Source organism: Lactuca sativa, chromosome 5, assembly GCF_002870075.4.
Source record: "Lactuca sativa cultivar Salinas chromosome 5, Lsat_Salinas_v11, whole genome shotgun sequence".
In the NCBI taxonomy this organism is placed as follows: domain Eukaryota; kingdom Viridiplantae; phylum Streptophyta; class Magnoliopsida; order Asterales; family Asteraceae; genus Lactuca; species Lactuca sativa.
In genome coordinates, this window is record NC_056627.2 from 41,683,284 (window position 1) to 41,706,801 (window position 23,518).

The window sequence follows — 23,518 nt, forward strand, 5'->3', positions numbered from 1 at the left end:
ACATCCAAATCCATCAAACTAAGGCTCTGATAATAAAATTAATAAAATTGTAATCCAAAACATCATCATAAAACCATGGTAGAACAAAATGTATTAAATACATCATAAAACATCAGAGTAATCATAAAACGCAGAATGAGATCGTGTGTGCACTCCAATCATCCCGGTCTCTTCCCCTTCGAGCCAGAAGTACCTGAAACATAAACTGAAAACCGTAAGCACAAAGCTTAGTAAGTTCCCCAAAATACTACATACCATACATAATAAACACATAATGGGCCCCACCCGGCATCAGGCCCCGCTCGGTATACATATTTGTCATTCATCGGGCCCCGCCTGGTATACATGTAATCATATAATAGATATGCACATAACAAATGCAATAATCACAAAGACAAATAGCATACAAAATGGTCATCAGGTGCCGCCCGGCATCGGTCCCTGCCCGGTAAGCATACAAGCACATAACACATGCAAGAGTCACGCAGACATCTAGCATTTTAACATAACAAATCATGGACCGGAATTGGTGCCTTCGACCAGCTAAACACAATGAGGAAACTCAGCTCTAGCTGTTGAATCACTCGAACGAATCTCTGTCTGTTAGTCCGAAAAATCCCCACGCTATCAACATCAAATAATATCCAACTATTAATTGGATTTCGACTCATAACCAAGAATCTAAATTACTTAGCCCATAACTAGGGTAAAAGACCATTTTACCCTTTATCTAACTTGGCCCAAAGCCAAGGCCCAACTAAACTACTCACATGGCCCAAATCCTAAATGGCAACCTAAAGACCAATTTATGGCCCAATCTTCCAAATTAGGCCCAAAACCCATCATGGGCCTAAATCCAAAGAAACCTAACATACTAGTCTAAAGTCCAAAACAGAAGTCTAATGGCCCAATACTGAGGATTGCCAAGCCCAAAAGCCCACCTGCTAAGTACGTGGGGCATACTCAGCTCGTACGCTTAGCGTACTCCATCCGGGGCCAATACCCACAGCATACCAGTTGGGTACGCCCATCGTACTCCCCAAATTGCCAACCTACTCCATTAAGCACTTAATCGATTAAGACCTCAAGCCAAACTCTCATATCTGGTCCTAAAGGGTGACTTATCACGTAAAGTTGGCAACTTTACACTCATGCAAGGCTTAATGGGACTTAAAAGCACAAAAAGAGCTTAATAAAGGTATTAATACTTGCATGAACCAAAAAATTCATAAAGTTTGCATTTTTATGAACATAGGGCATGAATGGAGCTTAGATCTAGCATCTATTGCTTCTGGAGCAGATCAAAAGCTCATCTTTTCTTCAAAACACCCAAAAATGCCCAAGAAACACCATAAAGTAGATCTATCACAAATGATCATCAAGGTGAGAGCTTTTTACCTCAAAAAGCTTGCAAATGAGAAGGTGGTCCTGGATCTACAAGCTCAAGTTACTCCTCCAAGTGTTCATCTTCTTCTTCTTCACCACAAAACACAAAAAAAAACACTCTCAAGCTCAAAAACTCACCAAATGCTCTTAGGGTTAAGATACCCGAGTAGAGGGAGATGGAGGATGATCAATAAAGGTCCAAGAAGGGGTTTAAGCGTTTTAATAGGGTACAAACCCTAAAAACTAGGGTTTGTCCCAGTCTTGCGTATGCCAAGCGTAATCCACGTACACCCCACATACGTGGATGAGTCTCGCGATCCGAATTAGGCTAGTACGCCTCGCGTACTAGATAAATGACCAAAATGTAAACTTTTTGCATAAAGGGCAACAAGGTAAACTTACCAAAATTCGAATGTTACACTATGCGTAAGCTGAAAGTAACAAAGCACTCACTTAATATGACGAGTGTAAGCCTCAGATCATAATAATTTCGATAATAACTCTTCGATCCGAAATTTCCCCTTTTTTTCTTTTTTTTCTTTTTTAAAATATTTTATATTTTTTTTTCTAAAATTATGTTTAAGTGGTACGCTTTGAATTCACAATCAACATTCTTATTTATAGTATTATTTTGAATAGTTTAGTCTTTTGAAAAGGAAACACACATTTAAAGGTATGAATATTACTCTAACACGTATCAATTCAAAATTTTCACAATATTACACATATTAGGAACTTCCCATTTTAGGTCATGTATAGGCTACGTATTCAACGCAATCTTTTATGAATTAAATTCTTTCCTATCTTTACTTCTTTCATAAATGAATTTTATATATATATATATATATATATATATATATATATATATATATATATATATATATATATATATATATATATATATATATATATATATATATATATATATACTAGGTGTGAGACTCATGTATTACATGGGTTTATTTAAAAAAAATTAAATTTAAAATTTTAACAATTTGAAAATTTTGAATTTATAAGAAAAATGAGAAATTTTTTGAATTATTAAAATTAATGAGTCTTTAATATATTGAATACATTACATATATAAACCCTTTCTAATAAATACCTTACATATTAAATGTGGAATTTTAATTTAATAAAATGAAAAATACAATAAAATGACAAGTGGAAAATAGAAAATTTAAAAATGTTATAAAATGTCATGTGTCCAAATGAAGGAGAAAAGGACATGTGACAAAAAACATTTATTTATTATAGTAGATATATATATATATATATATATATATATATATATATATATATATATATATATATACACACACACACACGCACACACACGTTTTTTTTTACTATTTTTTTAATTTATTAATATTAAACATATATATTGTTTAAATAGATGTCATAACTATAAATATTGAGAGAACAAAATATTACCTCATACATACTATTCTAATATGTATCTAAATTTAAATAATCAATAACCAATGTCATAAAATATATTTAGACAAATATTTTCGGTAGTTATATCTCAAAAATATATAAAATATATATTTATTTCTATTCTTTATATAGACGGGCTACTAATTAAAATTTCTACGATTTCGTTTAGATTATTTATTCTTAATAATTTTTTTTTTATTTTTTAACTTTTATTTAGCCCTATTTATTAAAATTTTAAAATATATTTTTTACACAAATATTATATACACACAGTATTTGTCCAATTTTCATACATAGACTATATAAACACATATAGTCGAATACTTCCCTTTCACTTATTCATAAAAGCTTACAATCGTCAACCGATGTAAATATAGATTTTATAATTATGCCAAGCAGAAAATGTGGACGTTACAGCTACCTCCCCCTTAGGATGATTTCGTCCCGGAATCATGCATCTGCTAACAAATGTGGATAGCGACTTCTCATATCACTTTCTGTGTCCAAAGTAAGGTTTGGCCCATTCATATGTTTCCATCGCACCGGCACTAATTTGACCGTTTTACGTCGCAACGTTTTTGTCTTACGGTCAACAATTGCTTCAGGCTCTTCAACCAACCTCTTTTTCTCTTAGATTCTTAACTCCGAAAGAGGGATCATGTCCGGTTCTTCTCCCAAGAACTTTCTCAAATAACAAACATGAAATGTGTTGTGGATACCTTCCCATTCATCTGGCAACTCCAGCTTCTAAGCTTGATTTCCAACTCTTTAAAGCACTTTAAATGGTCCAATTAACCTTGGACTCAGCTTCCTCGCTTTCCAAATCTAATAAGTCCCTTCCATGGAGAGACTTTCAGCAATACCGAATCTCCAACTTCAAAGGTTATTGGTCGTCGCTTCTTATCTGCATAGCTCTTTTGACGATTTTGAGTTGTTAACATTCTAGCGCTAATCACCTTCAATTTTTCGGCAGTTTGATGGACAATCTCATGACCCATAAACTACTTTTCTATAGCTTCAAGCCAACTAGATGTCGTACAACACTTCTATTTGTACAACGCATGATAAGGTGTCATCTTAATGATCGAATAGTAACTGTTGTTGTAGGAGAATTCCACTAGCGGTAAGTGCTCATCCTAGTTACCTATAAATTCAAAGGTGCATGCTCGTGACATATCTTCCATTGTTTGAATTGTCCTTTCACTTTGACCATGAGTCTAGGGATGGTAGGTTGTACTCAAACACAGTTTTTGTATCCATCTCTTCGTGTAAGCTCTTCCAAAATCTTGACGTAAAACGACTGTCACGATCTGGCACAATCATTAGGGGAACAACATGAGATTTCATTATCTATTTCATGTAAGCCTTTGCAAGCTTTTCCATAGACCACTTCTCATTGGCTACTATGAAATGTGTGCTCTTCGTGAATCGGTCTACAATTATCCAAATCATATCATGACCTCCCTTTGTTTTGGGTAATTTAGTCACAAAATTCATGGTGATGTCTTCCCACTTACCCATGGGTACTAGTAAAGGTTCCAAATTCTCATATTGTTTCTAATGTTGCGCTTTAACTCCTACGCATGTCACTCATACAACCACATATTGTGCAACATCAAGCTTCATCGTCGGCCACCAGTAGTAAGGTTTCAAATCCCTATACATCTTGGTACTGTCAGGATGAATGGAGTACTTGGTCTTGTGGGACTCTTCCGTGAGAAGACCACTTATTCCTCCCATCTTAGGGACCCAAACACAGATACTTGAATAGTTCCCTTTCACTTATTCATAAAAGGTTATAATCATCAACCGACGTAAATAGAGATTTTATAATTATGCTAAGCAGGAAACGTAGGCATTACAACTGTTCTATAAAGAAGTTTGGTGGAGATTTATGTCCTAGAGGTGGTGGCTCGGCATGGGGTGCCGACTTCGATTGTGTCGTACCGGGATGTTTTATTGCTTCCAGGTTTTGGAAGAGGTTTCACGTGGAGTTGGGTACCCAGTTACATTTCAGTACCGCATATCATCCATAGATGGACAGGTAGAGCTGGGACTCCTACCTTTCGTTGGTTGAGTTTTCTTATAACAACAACCATCATGCCAGCATTTGCATGCTAGCCTTTAAGCTTCTGTATGGTTAGAGGTGTTGGAATCCTATTTGATGGTGCGAGGTCTGCCAGAGAGTCATGGGGAGTTGGGCCCCATGTTAGACAGAGATTGTTGACGGCCTAGAGCCACAAGAAGAGTTATGTGGATTGGCGAAGCTCTGAGCTAGAGTTTCGGGTGGGAGATTTGGTGCTTCTGAAGGTATGAACATCTAATGGTGTTATCTGCTTCAGGAAGCAGGGCAAGTTGGGCCCCATGTTTATTGGCCCTTTCAGAGTGTTGGCCCGTGTGGTCAAGGTGGCTTACCGGTTAAAGCTACCGGAGGAGTTGAGGTAGATTCATGATACCTTCCATGTTTCCCATTTGAGGAAGTGTATAGCTGACATGACATCTGTGGTTCCTTTAGAGGACACTCAAGTTGATGATCGCATGAATTACATCGAGAGGCCAGGGACGATTTTGGATTGGAGAGTGAATACGTTGAGTAATAAAGTAGTTAACTTGGTCAAAGTTCAATGGCAACACCGAAAAGGATTGGAGTGGACGTGGGAGCCCGAGACTGAGATGCACGAGCACTACCCTCATCTATTTCCCGAGGCTGACTTCGAGGGCGAACTCTGATTCTAGTGGGGGAGAATTATAACATATGATTTTTAGATATTTTCCTTCTAGCCCTTGGCCTAATTAAAGTTTTCATATTTTCCCCCTTATGTCAAGAATCTTACATTTCAACCCATACGTTGGGCGAACGTGAGGTACGCACAGCGTACATGAGCGAGCCATGGAATGTGGGATGCACGCTAGTACGCAGGGCGTACTAGCTCAGCTCCTAAACCCTAAATTTAAGGGTTTTCCCCTATTTAATCCACCTTATTCCTCCCTTAGACATTTCTTATCATCCTCCACTCCTTTCAAACTCTAATCTCGAGCCTAAGCATGGCGTGTGAAGATTTTAGAGCTTGTTAGTGATTTTTGGTGCTCTCTTGTTAAAGAATAAGACTATTGAAGAAGGTGGTGTTTCTTGCAAGCTTGTAGATCCAGAAACTACCTTGTTTTATGAATCTTTTGAAGGTATAAATTTTATACCTTGATGTGTTTCTTTCTAGATCTCCATATATGAGTTTTTATGATCTTTTTATCCCAAACCTTGGACCTTTGTGAGTATGGCTTACTCCAGAGTATTTTGGTTTTCCTTTTAGATGTATTGAGTGCTTAGATTCATAAAAATGGTTGCTTGATGGTCCCTTTCCAGCCATGCAAGAGTTTGGTGGTTTTGAGTATGTATTAAGTTAGGGTTTTAAGGCTTAAGCTCTTTTCAGCCATTCAAAGGCTTAAAGTTATGGGCTTTATGGATTAATACATTCTATGGAGGTCCAATCTATGTTTGGATTGCATGTATTAATGATTAAGACATTTTGGAGCGACTTTTGGGACCAGAAAATGCACGCCCATTGTACTACTGGCTACGCCCAGTGTAGCAAGGCCTGACCCAACTCACCGGGTCCTTCGAGTACATCGTGTGTAGGGGGAGTGTACGCCCAGTGTACGTGTTAGGCAGTTGACTTTTGCTGACTATTGACTTTTGGTCAAGATCTAGGGTTTTGGACCATGGAAGGGGAAATGGTCTTTTTTCCCTTAAGGAGCATAGTTGTGGGATTTGAACTTATGAGTTGAGTTATAGACCTTAATTATTAATTAGGGTTAATTATTTTGTTATTAGGCGGAGTCTAGTTCTGGTAGTTCGGTTGCGGGATTTATTTGTTATCAGTATCAGGTAAGTCACCTCACTTATTAGAATAGTTGTATTTGTGATGACCAGTTGGGTCTACCAATGATTATTTTGTTTTGAGGTTTATGTGTGACTGAGACTGCAGGTAGTCTCCAAGGTTGCTGATAACCCACAAGGCGTGTTGTTTGCCCACTGGGACTGCTGATAGTCCCGAGGGTTGCTATAACCCAAAGTTGTTTATTTATGTTGTGTTGTATGTGGTATCTTAGGGAACTCACTAAGCTTCGTGCTTACAGATGTTGATTATATGTATTTCATGTACTACTGAGGATCGCGGGAAGGCGAATGTCTGATTGTACACACTCGTTGGGAGATTTGTTACTGGGTATTTTGTGGCACTCTGATATTTTTTTATGATGATTTGTATTTGACACTTATGTTTTTCAGATGATTTGGTTTATGAACAATATTTTGGGTAATTTAAAAATGAATATTTTGGTTTGAAATTTGAGGTGTTACACTCACATGAATCACAAAGTCGGCTAACACTCAGTTAAATACCACACCCACCACAACTAACTTCTTTTTTGCCAAATGATGGGTGCTTAACACCTCTTATCAATCCACACAAGGTAAACCCTAAGTCTACCTAATAAAAATAAAATTTGACCAAAAGTCAACCCAAGCCAAAAGTCAACAGTCAAAGTCAATTATTCAACTTCACGTCGTGACCAACCTTTGTCACGTCGTGAGAGATCACTCGGTCTGATTCCAACTTATTTCGACTCAAATCAACCAAATTACACATGAAAAGTCACTGGAGATGACCTCACGACGTGAGCATCCTTCTCTCACATCATGAGCTCCAAGAAGCTTAACAAAAAAAACGGGGCCATTCAACCCTCACGTAGTGAGACCCTATGTCTCACTTTGTAAGCACATTCTGAAGTCAAAATCCAACCATTTAAGTCCTTAATACATTAATCCTTTTACTCTAACTTTCTAAAAGGTCTTATAACTCCATAATACACTTAAAAATCGATTCTTTATGGTCATGTATGTCCAATACATGTTTAAATCTCATTTTGGACCAATATTGAAGAAAAGATCATCCAACTTTCATGCAAGGTCCCAAAAGCCAACCATTCACTATATCTAAACTTCATGACACTCTAAACACCCTTTAACCCATAAAGTTTCCAACTTTATGGTTTCCATTCATTCAAACTTGCTTAACCAAGGAGAAGAGTGGGACAAAACTTAGATCTAGCCACAAACAACAATAAAGGTGGAAGCTTTGACACTTACAAGGTTCCATAAACAATGTGAGGTAATAATCATGATGATTATTCTTTGCAAGCCTCTTTAAAATATCACCTCCTCCTTCTTCTTCTTCTTCTCTTATTCTCCAAACCAATCAATGCTCCAAAATGGCCAAGAATCAAGCAAGGGATGAAGGCTAGGGTTTTCTGAGGTGAAAGAGGGTTTGGAAGTTGATAATGAACCCTAAAATGAGTTTAGAGGGACTTAAATACAAATGAAACCCTAAATGATCATGGGCTTGGGCTGCATCAGATCTCACATTGTGAGCCTCTATGTATCACGCCGTGAGCCTCTATGTCTCACATTGTGAGACTAACCCCTTACAAAACTTTTCATATTAGCCCATCTCACGTCGTGACCACTCAAAGGTCACGTCGTCAGACTCCATTTCTTCCAAAATTCGACCTTTTGACTCCTTGAAACCCTAAATCGATCCATCCTGGAAAACGGGTGTTACAACTCTCTCCCACTTAAATTAGATTCCGTCCTCAAAATCACTCCTACTGCTCCCCAAACTATTCGGACCATCCTTCCACAATCTCGGTCCAAATTAAGAAGTCGACTTATACAGACGGCTGCCTCCCCATACTACAATCAAAACCCATTCTTATAGAAACTCACATACCTTGACGAATAATGAATCATTGACCCACTAACATTAACTGATGCGGAGAAACCATCACTACTCTGCTCGGAATCCGAAAACCCAATACCTTGTCTGACTCCCCGAAAGATAAACCATTCTGAAACACAGCCAATATGGCTCCACTTTGTAACCTAACCCAGACAAAATCCTTACGACCCTGAATTATCCTGTTTATACCAAAGAAACAACCTTGAGCATTTGCCAACGCCTATAACCTTGCACTCGAAAACAAAGGCAACCTGCAACACAAGTTTCAATCATTAGTGACCAACCAATGCACAATTACATCCTACTAACCAAATATTCGCAATTCCGATCTACCCAAGATCTCTTGAGCTCCGAGTTGGTCTATCATTAAGAAGGTGTTGACTTTGAGCTTTAAAGTGACAATTTGACCCATTTCCCTATCCAAAATTTTAGTACTTATGTGCCTGAACCAAGTGTGTGATTTGTATGTGTTGTAGCTTCCCCTTAGTGAATTCAAATGTTTTTACAATAAATTGGTGATGTTTTAATCAACGTGAGACACATGTTAGAGTATTTTGTGAGTTATTAGTTATGTTTGTAAAATGAAATATGTTTGATTTGTTAATGGTAAAGATTATGAAATATTATGACTTTACACCGTTGCTTTACATATATTGCATAAGACACTTGTGTGTGAATGAATGTCGTTGGAAAAAGAAGAGTTTACTTGGATTGTGCATCATAAAGTATAAATTGCATGGCTAAGGATTATATTACTCTCTAGACTCCTTTTAAGAAACTATCGGGATGGTATCTTCCTTCACAAAATAGTGTTAGAAATTGGGTAGGGTTTATAGTAGAGATCTGCATACCCCTTGGATCGTGTAAACACTTTTCGAACTAATATTTCTACCATATGCCCATGTTACAAGAAATTCAGCATAGGGTAATCCTAAGGGGACATTTCCGAATCTAGGCACAGAAAACGTAAGCCAAATTGCTAGAGAATTTTGATTTCGTATAAACAAGAGCTAAAAAGTGATATATTCTCTTTAAAATGAGAGCTATTTTTATATAGAAAACAATCGATAGGGTTTCGTCTTAGGGTTGGTCGTCATGGGTTCCTTTGGAAACAAGTCAAGGGAATCCAGAATTAATGAGGAAATCAATGGTTTCCAAAACTGACAATCTTAGTCAGTTTTACCTAGCCAGGGGCTCTGCCCCTTGGACCCCGCTAGAGGCGCTGCCCCTTTGGAAACCTCGAACCTGAGGGCGCTACCCCTGGACCCCCGACTTATTGTCGAACCAGCTTCTAATTTGATCTTATACATACATGCACTCCGCACATACCCAAACATCTAGTATTAGAGTACAAATTATGAAACCCCTTAGCTCATATGTAAGTTCCAATTACACAAAATGTCCCGATGACACTAAAATCACCAACAAATAATTGTTTAGTTCCTGAATGGAAAACATTCCAAAGTCAATGGATAGTTCTTAGGAACAAGCTTTAAAATAAGGTGCCGGTCTTGGGAGATTCAGGGGTGAAAAGTTCTACCCTCAAGGTACGTTAGTGTGTACGTTTGATGGGAAAAACTAGTGTTTACTAGTTTCATGAGACTTGTTTAGGTATCGGATTTCCATTATGCTTGAAATCATATATTACAAATGTATTGTACTTGTATATATTTTGGAAAAAAAAACGCTATTATTCACAAAAGTTAAGTTTGTCGGTATATGAAAAAATGTTACCGCGAATTCCCAGGCTTATTCACAATTAGGTTGTCCGGTATGGTAGTCTAAAACACGCTTGGGGCTGACGTGGACACCCCTGGAGACGTGTGAACACCGCCCCAGGGGTGGGTGGGTTGCATGTGGCGTGAGGCGGAAGACGGGTGAAGACGGAAGTTTTGATTGGCTATTTATTTTTTGAATGTTATATTACCATTTGACAATTAAAAAAAATCTTTTTATTATTTTTTCAAATTCTCTCTATATATACATTCATTTTACACATAATTTTCACTAACACACACCCATATTTTTTTCAAAACAAACACACACATTCAACCAAAAAATGGATAATTTTCCACCTCTGATTTCTTGGTCATGTGATGATAACGATTCTGATGAGGATTTGATTTTGTATATGTTGTTGTCCGTGGCACAAGACATGGTACCTGATAGGGGCGGAAGTTCAAACGTTGAGAAGAAGCATAAAAAATGGATCAACCGGGATCGAGAGGCGGCACATGAACTTTTGGTACGTGATTATTTTGTCGTTGATAGTTTATATGATCTATTGAAATTCGAAGAACGTTTTCGTATTAGTAGAAATTTATTTTTACGTATAGCTAGAGATTTGGTACGTAATTATGAATTTTTCCAATTACGATGGGATGCTAGAGGTAAACGCGGTATTACTACGATACAAAAATATATGTCCGCTCTTAGACAATTGGCATACAGCATCGCCGCAGACGCATCATATGAGTATCTGAAAATGTCTGAAAGGATGGGTCGAGAGTGTACATATCTATTTTGTGAGTATGTTATAGAGATTTACCGTGACATATATTTGCGACATCCGACTAAAAGCGATGTCGAACAGCTGTATGTCGTGCATCAAGCTAAACATGGTTTTCCATGGATGCTTGGTAGCATTGATTTTACATATTGGGAGTGGGCAAATTGTCCCAACAAGTGGCATGGTTTGTTCACGCGAGGTGATCATGGGGTGCCGACTGTTATTTTGGAGGCGGATGTTTCAAATGACTTATGGTTTTGGCATGCATTCTTTTGTATGGCGGGGTCAAACAATGACTTGAATGTGCTCTAAGCGTCTCCGATATTTAACGATATTTTACAGGGTAAAGCACCAGAAATGTCATATGTTGTCAATGGAAATGAATATAAATATGAGTATCACATAGGTGATGGGATATATCCAGAATACGCTACATTTGTCAAGTCATACACATTTCCGGCCAACAATAAACGAAAAATGTTCAAGTTAGTACAAGAATCTGCAAGGAATGATATAGAACGGGCGTTTGGAGTCCTCAAACAAAAGTGGCACATAATCAAACATCCGGCACGAACATGGGACAGGGAAAAATTGACGACGGTGTTGACTGTTTGTGTTATTTTACATAACATGTAATAGAAGAAGAGGGTAGGCTTATTTGTTCATATACCACAAACGATATATTTAATTCACCTGCAGTAATACAAGTTGGCAGTCCGGCATATTTCTCAAGAGTTTTGGAAATACAAAACCGTAAAACAAATCACAATCTACGACATGATTTGACCGAATACATATGGGAAAGACAATTCCAAGGGCAAAATGACAGTGAAGACGATGAGGATGATGATGGTGACGATGAAGAGGATGACGATGGTGGCGACGAGGAGGATGAGGACGGTGACGACGAGACGGATGATATCGGTGACGACAATGACGACGATTAGAATTTTTCTATATTTTTTAATTTTTATTTTATTTAGACGTAATGTTCAATTTTAGTAATTTAAGTTTTAAATTTCTATGTTTTAAATTAATGAAACGTGGTTTTATTTTTTTATGTTTTCACAAAATTAATTTATGTTATAAATTATGTTTTTTTATTTAATATAATGTTAAAATAAAAAAATAGTGGTTTTATTTTTTTATGTTTTCACAAAATTAATTTATGTTATAAATTATGTTTTTTTATTTAATATAATGTTAAAATAAAAAAATAGAATTTCTGGAGTGGTAACCATTTTCATTATTTAATGGATTGGTGGTGAAGCTGACATGACACAACACAGAGATGGCTACTCCCACAATATTATTGGGTTATTCTTATTCATGATTACTATATAAGATTATTTTGTTAAAGTCTAATATAGATATAATATGCTACATCAGAACAAAATATGATCTTTTAATTGAGAATAAGTACTAAAATCAAAAGTTTAATTTTAACGACTCTATCTATCATATTAGAGTTGTCAGTGGGATAGATAACTATGATATAGAAGATTAACTTGTACACATAATTTGAATTTTTGGATAATCAATTCAATTTCTGTTTGGTTTCAGGTAGAGGCCACCGGCCACCGCCTGCGAAAGCTTCTTTTTCAATACACACTTCCAAGTTCCACGTCTCCATGTAAAACTCTACCTCCCCTTCCACCGCATAACCCTTCGTCTCTCTCTGCAACACTCTCTCCAAACGTGTCTGATGTTTCATGTTCAATTCTGAGAGCCAATAGCTATACAAAATCAATCGGAACTTGTTTCCTTCTCATGATCCACGATAATTCACACCACGGTTGGTTTTTTTTCCGACTTCTGAGTCTGTTCTTGTTCTTGTTCTCGTTTAGTTGGATAATTAAAGAGATTAACCATGAAACGGACTAAATTAGACGGGTTCATGTCTTTCAGACAGAAAAGATGGATTCAATTTCTGATCGGCGTAGGGATTTTGTATCTGCTGCTCATGGTCAATTTCGAAGTACCCTTCCTGTTCAAATCAGTTACTCAAGAAAAAGATGCAGAACAAAGTTCTAGAAATACCTTGTTCTTCACCGACGGATTGTCTAAGGAATCGTTAGTCTTAGACAGTGAAGAAGAATCCCCAATTCGACCTCTGAAAGTCCCCCATTATGCTCCATCAAATCCTAGGCGTGTTGGAAAAATCCGCGAATTCAAAGCTTTATCAAACTTGAAATTTGACGTCGACTTTGTAAACACTAAACCTGGATTTGGGGGAATTCAAACATCTGCAAAAGAAGCTTTTCTCGTAGGGAAGAGTTTCTGGGAAGAAGTTGAATCACCATCGAAAAACAACATAACAGAAGGTATCAAAAACCAAACTATCGAGAGTTGCCCTGGTTCGATTACGCTATCAGGTTCTGGTTTCCAAAAAAAGGGAAACATTATCGTGCTTCCTTGTGGGATGACATTGGGATCACATATAACTCTTGTCGGGAGACCTAGAAAGGCTCATTTTGAACAGGACCCAAAGATCTCATTGTTGAAACAGGGTGAGGTTTCACAGTTTATGATGGAGTTGCAGGGTTTGAAAACTGTTGATGGAGAAGACCCACCAAGAATTTTGCATTTTAATCCTCGATTGAAGGGTGATTGGAGTGGAAAACCTGTGATTGAACAGAACACTTGTTACAGAATGCAATGGGGCATTGCTCATCGATGCGAGGGATGGAAGTCTAGGGTTGAAGAAGAGACTGGTAAGTCACATATTTAATTATGAGTTATAATCTTATATGTCGGATTAAATATTTAAATATTGTCTTCATTAAGATTGTTAAATTATATTAAAAGAAGAAAACAACACCAAAATGTATGAACTATAAAGCTTTTATTTAGAAGTAGGACAACGCTTAGAAACTCTGTTCCCCATGAATGAATGAATGAATTGTCATTTGATAAATTTCTACAAGTTGTCTAGTCATGTCAACGTGTGTATCCACGTGTCAACATGTTTGATGACATGTCAAAATAACTTTTTTTAATTTATAAGAGATTTGCCAAAAGAGTCCATTTGAATCGACTAAAGTTCACCTTTTTTTTTTATTTCATTAGTAATATACAACTTATGAGTATAAACTGTTACTAAAATTGATGTAATAATAATTTAAAATAAGACAATTTTAGGAGATATATACACGTGGATGATTTGTAAATCATACAATTCGTTTCCTTTTTACCTAAAAAATGCTTTTGCCCATCCGGTAATAATAATAGAATATATTTCTAAAGCTGGTGTCATTTCAATGGTCCACAACTAGCTTTTCAATTTAATGGTCCACTAGCAAATGAACTTTATTTTTTGATGTTGACTTCAACCTTAATGCTCCTTTGGTCCCAAAGTTCGATTGAAATATTAGGTTAAGAAATAAGATAATCCCATTGAAAAACTTAAATTACAACATGTTTTTTGATCGTGTATTGAAACTTCACAAAAGTAAAAGGTATAGTTATTTCGTAGCATCATAAAAAAAGAAACTTAGGATGAAGGTAGCAAGTGTTTTAATGGTATTTATGGGTGAATTTAATGAAAATGGACCCCTTGGTGTCATTTTCTTCTTTGGAAAGAACATTTGTTTATGTGGTACCAGTGACATGACATTGACTATTATTTACGATGTATGCAATCTAGACTTGTTACTATGACATGAAGTTGTGATTTATGATAATTTAAGATCAAAATAATCGAATTTTGAAAATAAAAAGGTTTCCTATTATTCCATGTTTCTTTTTAGTTGATGGTAAGGTGAAATGCGAGAAGTGGGTTCGTGATGATGATGGTCACCTCGAAGATTCAAAATCAAGTTGGTGGTTGAAGAGAGTGATAGGCCGAACCAAGGTGCCTTTTGATTGGCCCTTTCCCTTTGTAGAAGGGAAGCTATTTGTCCTCACTCTTAGCGTGGGTTTAGAGGGTTATCATGTCTATGTTGATGGCAGACACATCACTTCATTTCCTTATCGAACAGTAAGTGCATCAACACATGTTGCATTTGGCATGTATTAGACATAGACCGAGATTGTAATGAGACAAAAAAAATATAGAAAAATGTTTCGATGCTCATGCAAAAGACATGAATGTTCTCATCGTAAGTTATTTAAAATAGTCCTAGAAAGTTTGTTCAATAAGGTCTTGCCCAAACATGTTTTGTATTGTCTTATCAAGACTGTCTTGTCCCATGTAACAAATGCAGTTCTCCTATTGACATAGGGATTTGCATTGGAGGATGCTACGGGTTTGGCTTTGAAAGGGGACATTGATGTCCACACTATACTTGCTGCCTCTCTTCCTTCTGCACATCCAAGTTTCACGCCCCAAAAACACCTTGAGATGTCCCAAAAATGGAAGGCGCCGCCTCATCCAAGTGGGCCCATCGATCTGTTTATTGGAATTCTTTCATCAGGAAATCATTTCGCCGAGCGAATGGCGGTTAGGAAGTCATGGATGCAACATGATCTCATCAAGTCTTCTCATGTCGTTGCTCGTTTCTTTGTGGCACTCGTAAGTAAATGACATTAACAATTTACGCCACAACGTGTGAAATTACTATTTTGACCTTGTATAACATGTACAGCACGCAAGAAAAGAAGTGAATGTCGAGTTAAAGAAAGAAGCCGACTTCTTTGGCGATATCGTCATTGTACCTTACATGGATCATTACGACCTCGTTGTTTTGAAAACCGTTGCAATATGCGAATACGGGGTGAGTTTTGAATTACAAAAGATGGAATCTTTATACAAAGGGTACTAACTTTTTGTAGCATGATTTGATTTAGGTTCATACAGCTTCCGCAAAGTATATCATGAAATGTGACGATGACACGTTTGTTAGAGTCGACATTGTTTTAAACGAGGCAAACAAAGTAAGCGATGGCAAAAGCATATATGTGGGAAACATCAATTACTATCATCAACCTTTACGCTATGGGAAATGGGCTGTAACATATGAGGTACATCTTGATCTCGTACTGTGTTTGGATGCCGACACTGACACTGATACTAATGTCAATAATTATGTATACAGGAATGGCCGGGAGAAGATTATCCACCATACGCAAACGGTCCGGGGTATGTTATATCATCGGATATTGCCGAGTTCATAGCATCGGAATTCGAGAAGCATAAATTGAAGGTGAGGTCCAACTTTGGTTCTTGTTGTTGACATGTGTTTTAAGTGGGTTGAACTAGATTAAATTAACCATGGTTTGGTTTTGGAAACAGTTGTTTAAGATGGAAGATGTGAGCATGGGAATGTGGGTCGAGCAATTCAACAAAAAGAAGCCGGTTGATTACGTTCATAGTTTGAAGTATTGCCAGTTTGGTTGCATAGAAGATTATTATACAGCACATTATCAATCTCCAAGACAAATGGTATGCTTGTGGAACAAATTGCAGCTTCTTGGACGACCAGAATGTTGTAACATGAGATAGGGTCTTTGTAACTTACAATAGACACGTACATACAGAATGAAATTTTTTCCATACAAAATGTAGGAAATAAAAGAAATTGGTAGCTTTTGGGGTTTGATATTTTAAGCACAACAAATGGTACAATTTAGCTTCTACAACTGAAATCCTGAGAGATGGTCTATATATTATAAGTTATGACGATTCTTACTAAACATTACACCGACTGAAAAATGAGTTTGACTCGAAAAATTGACTCACAAATCTAGAAGTTATCTGTATCATCATCCTTAATGGAACCATCTTCAAAACCAGAACCTGGTGCAAGCTCATTTAAATCAAGAAACCTTCTTTTTCTTGCACCATTTTCATTCTCAAATTCATCTTCAACCGGACTATCTAACTTCATGGGTTCTTCCTCTTCCTGTTGGATGTTTTTTTCATGTTCTTGAATCATGGGTTCTTGTTCCTCTATCTTCATCTCTTCATGATCACGATCGTTGTTCTCACCTTCAGTGTCGTTATCATCACTGCTTCCCATTGAGAACCCGGATTTCTCTTCGCTCGATTCCGAGTGTTTATCGGAGCTCTCCGAAGTCTCCGGCTTTGCTGATTCCGGTTCCGGTTCCGTATCGGAAAACTCGTATTGTTTGTAATCGATACGGTTCCGGGTGGCCCGTCTGCTGCGTCTCGGGCCCGACTTGGATTCATTGACGGATCTCAACTTTGTTCCTCGCCGGGTCCGGCCCCGGGCCGGTAATTTCTTGTATCTTTTTGGGCTATCATCATCACTGTCTTCTTCTTCACTTTCATTTAAAGAATCATCTCCTTCATCTTCATCTTCTTCATCTTCCTCATTGTTATCACCATCCCATCGATACTCTTCATCTCCTTCTGAACTACTCGACACCTTCCTTCTTTCTTTTCTTCTCTTTAAATATTCTTCATCGTACACAGCTTCACCAACTATATCATCATCATCGTCGTCTTCTTCTTCATCATAATCTGTATCCATGTCCGCTTCAACAAACTCATGTGCGGAGTACCTCTGAGGCCTCTCTCTCCTCCGATTACTAAAAATGTAAAATGACGATTTTAGCCGTGGACTTTACGAAAGGAAAAGTCGAAAGAATATACCTACCTGCGGTCCAGTTGTTCGGATTTATGATCGGAATCACTTCCGACATCGTTTAGAGAATCGGGCGATGGAGGGGTAAATGTGGAATTATGTGTGGGGGCTGCGGGTGGACCCCATCTACCGTTTTGGGAAGCATCATGTGATTGTGAGTGTCTCAAACCTTCTCTTCTTACAGTATGTTCCGGAGAAGGTTGCTTCCTTCTGAAAAAAAAAATGAACCAATAGAAATGTGACACGTGGCTTTAGAGAGAACTAACTATATGATTTAAAATATAAGTTAAATAATTGATTGCTTACTTGGTTATCTTGATGGCCTCATTGATTGATCGGTCATAATCATCTGAAAAAAAATATATATTATACTATATATAATGGGTGAATATTAATTTAAAACTTATAAAAAATAAAAATATAAAATTGGTTACCAAAGGTGTAGGAGACTTGTTTTCTACCACGAAGGGATCGGCCGGGACCCAGTCCATCCACAATCATACCATCCAGGAGAAGCGCTTGTCTGTGTTGTTTCTTTAGCAGTTTCTCTTTCCTCTTCACAAGAAGAAAAAAATCAATAAATTTGGTTGGAATGGAATGGAATCACAAAGGAACGGAATGGAATGGAATGTGAATTACCTTTTGCACCTTCTCAATCTCCGGAAGCATGTCATTCTTTAGTTTCTTCCCGAGTGAAGCTTCCGTTCTGTTTTTGCTAGAAAATAGTTTCTCCTGTTGACCACAAAAGAAAAACATGATTTCAAGGAGGATAATATTGGAAAAAGAAAGAAATAATGAAAACTTACAGAAACGTCTTGAAACTCGTCCAAATTAGTTGAAACAGTTTCCCATTGGTACGAAGGAATGGAATGTACGTTTTTGCCCTTCCCTTTCTTCACCTCGACTTTTCTAATTTCACGATACAGCCTCTGTCCGATGATAGGATCATCTTCATACCAGTAAGAAACTCCATGAGAATCGCCACCTGTACGCTCTTTACGAAATGCAGAAAGTGGGACACCATGTTTTATAGAGTCATCTATATAGCTTCGAATATCATCTTGCTGAAAAAAACAAAAAATCAATCAATGTTTTCATAAGAAAAACCTACATTTTGTTTATTTGCAATCAATGTTGGTTTGAAAAGTCAAATGTTTACCTCGACACGAATATCACATAAGGCTTTTAGTATGACCACACGAACACGAGGATCAAGTGTGTTGTATGTATCGATTTCGGCCCTAAAAAAAAATCCAAAATTAATGATGAAAACAAAGGCCACGTGGAAGCAGCTTAAATGAATGATGATAAGTATGAGTTTTACCCATGTGATGCAACTATAGGCAATTCCCCCTCTGAAACCTGCAATGAAGTGTTAAAGAAATTGTGGTCATTTATTAGAAATGCCACATGGAAAAATAAAAGAGTCTGGACTAAAATTACAAAAGTACCCAATGCCACCAATCTCTTAGCTTTCGGCATAGAACAGTAACCCAAGTGTTTTGTCCTAATGCCATTCGAGTAACTGGAGGTATTGCCTAAATGGAAAAACACATTAAATTAAAAAATAATAATAATAAAGTTAGGATTTATTGAAGGAGATGAGTATGTACTATGATACTATCATTCATTTCAAGAAAAAACTGTCTTGATGCATAGATTTGCATTCCTTTTCAAGTTTTCAAGTTTAGGGTTGTTTCGTTTTTTGAAGTCTTTTTCTTTATTGAACCGAATAAACCATCTGAATGAGACTAAATGACCATTTTACCCTTTGTTTATAAATAATACATATGCAAGTGTTTGTAGCTTCAATCCATCACCATTAACAAAATGGATCACAAATTCAAGAAACCTAAACCTACTTCACATATTTTACCCTAAACCATTAACAAAATCCATCACCATTTTACCCTTTGTTTATAACTAATACACATGCAAGAAACCTAAACCTAATTACAAATTAATCAATTCAACGTATTTGTCAGGGTTGAACAGGTAAAGAAAGAGGAGGGGTATTTTTGTAAAGAAGAATTGCAGAATGGATAAAGCTCACATTTTTGGCTTGACCCATTCAAAAAGAAACAGCCCTATATAGCTAGCTGTCTGGATTAAGTCCTTTACACATTAAGTCAAAAAGAAACAGCACCTAAAGGGCTAAATCTAGTCAAGCATGACCTAATCAAATCTTATATTAGCTAAAAAATATATACCTTTCTACTACTTTTGAAAATCCTCTATTCAACTGCACCACATACAAGTAGAAAAACTACAGTGTCAAATAAAGTTATCAGGGCAACCTAAAAAACTTCTCTAGAAACACAATTTTAAAGGATGCACATAGGGTTGAATGATGGTGGATCAAAATATCTCAAGTAGGTATGCAATACCTTTACAAAAAAGATAATTGGGGATGCATTAAAATATTAAGAAAAAGGGTATTCTTCCTGAAATATACCAAAGACACTAACTTATTTGACACCTTGTCACCTCCACTTTATCAAGAAAAACACAAAACACATGATGAGAAAACATTATTCTTCTCTTCTCTTTCATCCTTTTAAATGGAATGTCTTTGTAACCAATACAGATGCAATCAACATTTACTCAAATCAAGTTTGATTACATCTATCCATCACCAACCTCCCAAAAATGACTGCATATAAGAAATCCATATATGTCACCTTTGATCAACTCACTAAGGTGTTGTTTAACAGGTTTAATGATGACATGAATTAATCTGACAAATTAAATATGAGTTTATTCTCTATTTTTTTGAAATTTGTGCATAAAGAATGAGCTGGTAGAGTTAAGTCTGGGAAATTAGAATTTCTCCAATGAGTCCTAACTTTTACAAATTTTCCCTCATTTACTTTTTCCTTAAATTTTCCTAAGGGAGCACTTAATGGGGGAAAAAGAAAAAGAAGAAACATGAAGCCAAACTAATATGTTTACAAGATATGAACCACATCATATAACGATCTTTCTTTTTCCTTCATAATGCACACAAGAAACATTAACAATATACTAAGTAGCACATGATGTTTGCAATGCTTTTGTATTCTAACTACAACCAGTTGCCACATTATTTTGTAAATATACTCCTTCAACTCAAAAATTACCGAATAAACAAAGACACAAAAGCAAGAAGGTATAATGTCATTTATCTGTGAAAAGAAGTAATCTTTTTCTTTCTCCAAAGCCCAGAACATATAGTTTTCAAAGTTAACAAGAAATTCAAATGCAAATTAAGGATTTTATGAAGAATGTACAAGTAACAGTTTGCAAGATTTAAACTTTCAATTGTATGCATGCTATACCAACCTTCAATAAAGGAATATGCACTTCACCCAATGTATTATTCGGTGAAATCAGAGCAGTTTCCAGCTCCTCCACCGAGAATTCAACTTTAATATTCAAAAGAGGCCTGAAAACCTGCAGATCATAAACAAGAATATAATACTTCACATTGCAATAACAGCATCATCAATAGAATTGATGCTTATTTCTTTGAAAATTGTCTCTTTTTTCTTTTGTTTAAAGCTTTACATTTAAGAAGTTAAGAACCGAGGCCAACTCCCACATAGACCTGATCTCCCACCGCGGCAACTGTGAAGATTCTGGCTCACTAACCAACGGTGTAATGATGTCGCTGTACGGATTGGGCGGAGAAGGCGGTGGCTCTTCCTCTTCTTCTTCCTCCTCCTCCACTTCTCGCCGAGGTCTCCGCCGTGGCTTCTGTTTCCGAACAGTGGACACAACCGCTGCTTCCGCAACTGCAGCCTCGTAAATTCGAGCAGCCGAGCGAACAGTACATGCACGCGACGGCCTTTCTCTCCTCACTATAACGTTGTTGCCGTTTGTATCATTGTTATTGTTCTTGATTTCGTCGTCGGAATGGATCGGCGACGAGGGTTGCTCGTCGGACATGGTGGAGGGATCTTGAAGAGGAAATGCTAAAGATAATGATTATCTACAGAATCTACACATTAGAGATCATTGGCTGCGTTGAATAGGAACTTTTACAAAGAAAATCTGCTTACTGAAACAGATTTTGAATGAGGTAACATCATGAATATAAAAATCATCATCACATAACATACGAGTATCTACTTTTCCCTCTCTTTTTGTGGGGTAGAGAGAGGAAATCCAGTAAGGCGACGAAATTTGTAGGCGTTGTTGAAATTGAAAAGTTGGAAAGAGATATAAATTGGGGAAATTGTGTGAAGAGGTTGAGGGGTTTGATAAAAATATAAAAATGGAAGTGGAGTGTAAAGGAAGAAGAAGATTAGGGCAGAAAGGGTGTGGGTGTAGGGGAAAACCAGTTTCTGTTCGACAAAGGCGAGGGCTTTGAGTACGGAGAACGAGAGGGGGTTGAACATGAGAACGACAGCGTTTTACGCGTGAAATCTTGCTTCGTTTTTTCTTTTTCTCTGATGACCTCGAATAGAGTTGGCTAACAAGTTCAAAGTTCAAAGTTCATACGAATGTTTTTACTGTTAGGTCAAAGAGTCTCGATCACAATGTTTCAAAGTTCAAAAAATAGGAAATGAGTTGCAAATAAGAAAAAAATAAAAGAAATTTGTGTTTTCGAGTTTCATTAAAGGAATGAAGTTGAGAGAAATGGAAGGATCACTTTCTCTCCTAACTTTTCTTCCGATTTGGGAGAATTTTGAAAGAAAGAACAAAATGATTAATTTTCTTTCCACTTCTCTTCAACACTTAAACACAAAAAAAAAAATTGTTTTTCTTTGCTTTCTCTTCTTTTCTGTGCTAACTTTTTTTTCGAGTTTGTATTTTTAGATTTCTTAAACCCTAAATAGGGTAAGTGAGGTAGCAAAGCGATAAAACACTATTACATACCCTTTCGGGGGTGTGTAAGACTCTTAAACATGGCTAAACGGGGTTTGCAGACCTTGCGTTGCAAAGCTAAGCACTCAAAAAGGTCACAAACTAAGTCTCTCTCAATCCCTCTTTATAAATCTCTATCTCTCCCAAATCTCTCCAAGTATGAAAAATCTCTCCCAAATCTCTCCAAGTATGAGAAATCTCTCCAAGTATGTGAAATCTCTCTCAAATCTCTCCAAGTATGAGAAATCTCTCCCAAATCTCCCTCAAAATCTATTTCGACTTTTTATAGTCATCTAGGTCATCCCAACCCTTAACTTGGTCAAAAATCACTAGAAAACGGAAGTATACGTGAAAAACAGCTTTAAGGAGCCGAACTCCCCTGAACCGAACCCTCTTGAACCGAGAAGCAGCCGAAGCCGAACCTCGCTGACCAGCTGAGACCGAACCTCGCAGGGAGTACCGAGACCGAGCCTCGCGTTCTGTTCCCTCCCCTCCTTCGCACCTTCGGTTATCCTTTCCCTTCTCTCGGTTCCTCTTCAATGATCGAACCTTACTCTCGGTTCCCCCATCAACTCTCGGTTCTAAGGGCTGGGACCGAACTTCCGGCCCAGAATTTCGGAAATTGGCAATTTTTGCCCGGTTTTCAATATTTTCAGCGTTTTAAGCTCGTTTTTCGCGATTTTAACGCGGAATTTTCACCAAAAATCATATTTTAACATATAAGACCCTAAATATTCATAATTTAAACACATTTTAGGGAAATCTTTATCTAGGAATATAATTTAGTGGGTGAGATATTTGAGGTGGAGTGTTGACTTTACATTAGTGTGTAACACAAGCAACCTCCCATACCCACTCCTTGACCATCCTCAGTCACTATTCCACCATACCTATTCAATCATTGTCCTCTTCCTATCACTTTCTTCCAGCCATACACTTAAACAAAAGGTAGAATCTTTATCTCTCCTCTCTCATTTCTCTCATTTACCCAC

At 37.1% G+C, this 23,518-nt stretch overlaps 3 protein-coding genes across 4 annotated transcripts; 2 read left to right on the forward strand and 1 right to left on the reverse strand.

The window, feature by feature from the left end:
• The first annotated feature begins 10,680 nt into the window (after nucleotides 1-10,680).
• On the forward strand, nucleotides 10,681-12,077 carry LOC111894348 (uncharacterized). Its single transcript, XM_023890423.1, has 3 exons — nucleotides 10,681-11,367; nucleotides 11,473-11,743; nucleotides 11,830-12,077. Exons 1-3 carry the CDS (start codon nucleotides 10,681-10,683, stop codon nucleotides 12,075-12,077), a joined length of 1,206 nt encoding a protein of 401 aa, XP_023746191.1.
• Nucleotides 12,078-12,494: 417 nt separating this feature from the next.
• Nucleotides 12,495-16,573, forward strand: LOC111894351 (hydroxyproline O-galactosyltransferase GALT6). 2 transcript variants are annotated; one of them, XM_023890427.3, is made up of 8 exons: nucleotides 12,495-12,925; nucleotides 13,039-13,844; nucleotides 14,880-15,109; nucleotides 15,353-15,643; nucleotides 15,717-15,845; nucleotides 15,919-16,092; nucleotides 16,167-16,274; nucleotides 16,364-16,573. In XM_023890427.3, the coding sequence occupies exons 2-8, from the start codon at nucleotides 13,094-13,096 to the stop codon at nucleotides 16,571-16,573; spliced, it is 1,893 nt and encodes a 630-aa protein (XP_023746195.1). In that variant the 5' UTR covers nucleotides 12,495-12,925; nucleotides 13,039-13,093. The 2 variants fall into 2 exon arrangements, with proteins under 2 accessions (XP_023746195.1, XP_023746194.1); XM_023890426.3 differs by having other exon boundaries at nucleotides 12,495-13,844.
• Nucleotides 16,574-16,640: 67 nt separating this feature from the next.
• On the reverse strand, nucleotides 16,641-22,118 carry LOC111894350 (DDT domain-containing protein DDR4). Its single transcript, XM_023890425.3, has 11 exons — nucleotides 21,225-22,118; nucleotides 21,000-21,110; nucleotides 19,130-19,216; nucleotides 19,003-19,040; nucleotides 18,838-18,919; nucleotides 18,485-18,742; nucleotides 18,318-18,410; nucleotides 18,113-18,233; nucleotides 17,985-18,027; nucleotides 17,691-17,888; nucleotides 16,641-17,622 (listed from the first exon to the last, which is right to left on the reverse strand). The coding sequence occupies exons 1-11, from the start codon at nucleotides 21,603-21,605 to the stop codon at nucleotides 16,815-16,817; spliced, it is 2,220 nt and encodes a 739-aa protein (XP_023746193.1). The 5' UTR covers nucleotides 21,606-22,118; the 3' UTR covers nucleotides 16,641-16,814.
• Nucleotides 22,119-23,518: the final 1,400 nt, after the last annotated feature.

Bases quoted from the DNA above. Each gene is read 5' to 3' on its own strand.
- LOC111894348 (XM_023890423.1), top strand. From the start codon at position 10,681: ATGGATAATTTTCCACCTCTGATTTCTTGGTCATGTGATGATAACGAT. The intron at 11,368-11,472 runs GTTTCAAATGAC...GATATTTTACAG, and splicing joins CTGTTATTTTGGAGGCGGAT to GGTAAAGCACCAGAAATGTC. The intron at 11,744-11,829 runs GTGTTATTTTAC...ATTCACCTGCAG, and splicing joins GACGACGGTGTTGACTGTTT to TAATACAAGTTGGCAGTCCG.
- LOC111894351 (XM_023890426.3), top strand. From the start codon at position 13,001: ATGAAACGGACTAAATTAGACGGGTTCATGTCTTTCAGACAGAAAAGA. The intron at 15,644-15,716 runs GTAAGTAAATGA...TAACATGTACAG, and splicing joins CTCGTTTCTTTGTGGCACTC to CACGCAAGAAAAGAAGTGAA. The intron at 16,093-16,166 runs GTACATCTTGAT...TTATGTATACAG, and splicing joins AATGGGCTGTAACATATGAG to GAATGGCCGGGAGAAGATTA.
- LOC111894350 (XM_023890425.3), bottom strand. From the start codon at position 21,605: ATGTCCGACGAGCAACCCTCGTCGCCGATCCATTCCGACGACGAAATC. The intron at 18,028-18,112 runs GTAACCAATTTT...ATTTTTTTTCAG, and splicing joins ACAAGTCTCCTACACCTTTG to ATGATTATGACCGATCAATC. The intron at 17,623-17,690 runs GTAGGTATATTC...TTACATTTTTAG, and splicing joins TCCGAACAACTGGACCGCAG to TAATCGGAGGAGAGAGAGGC.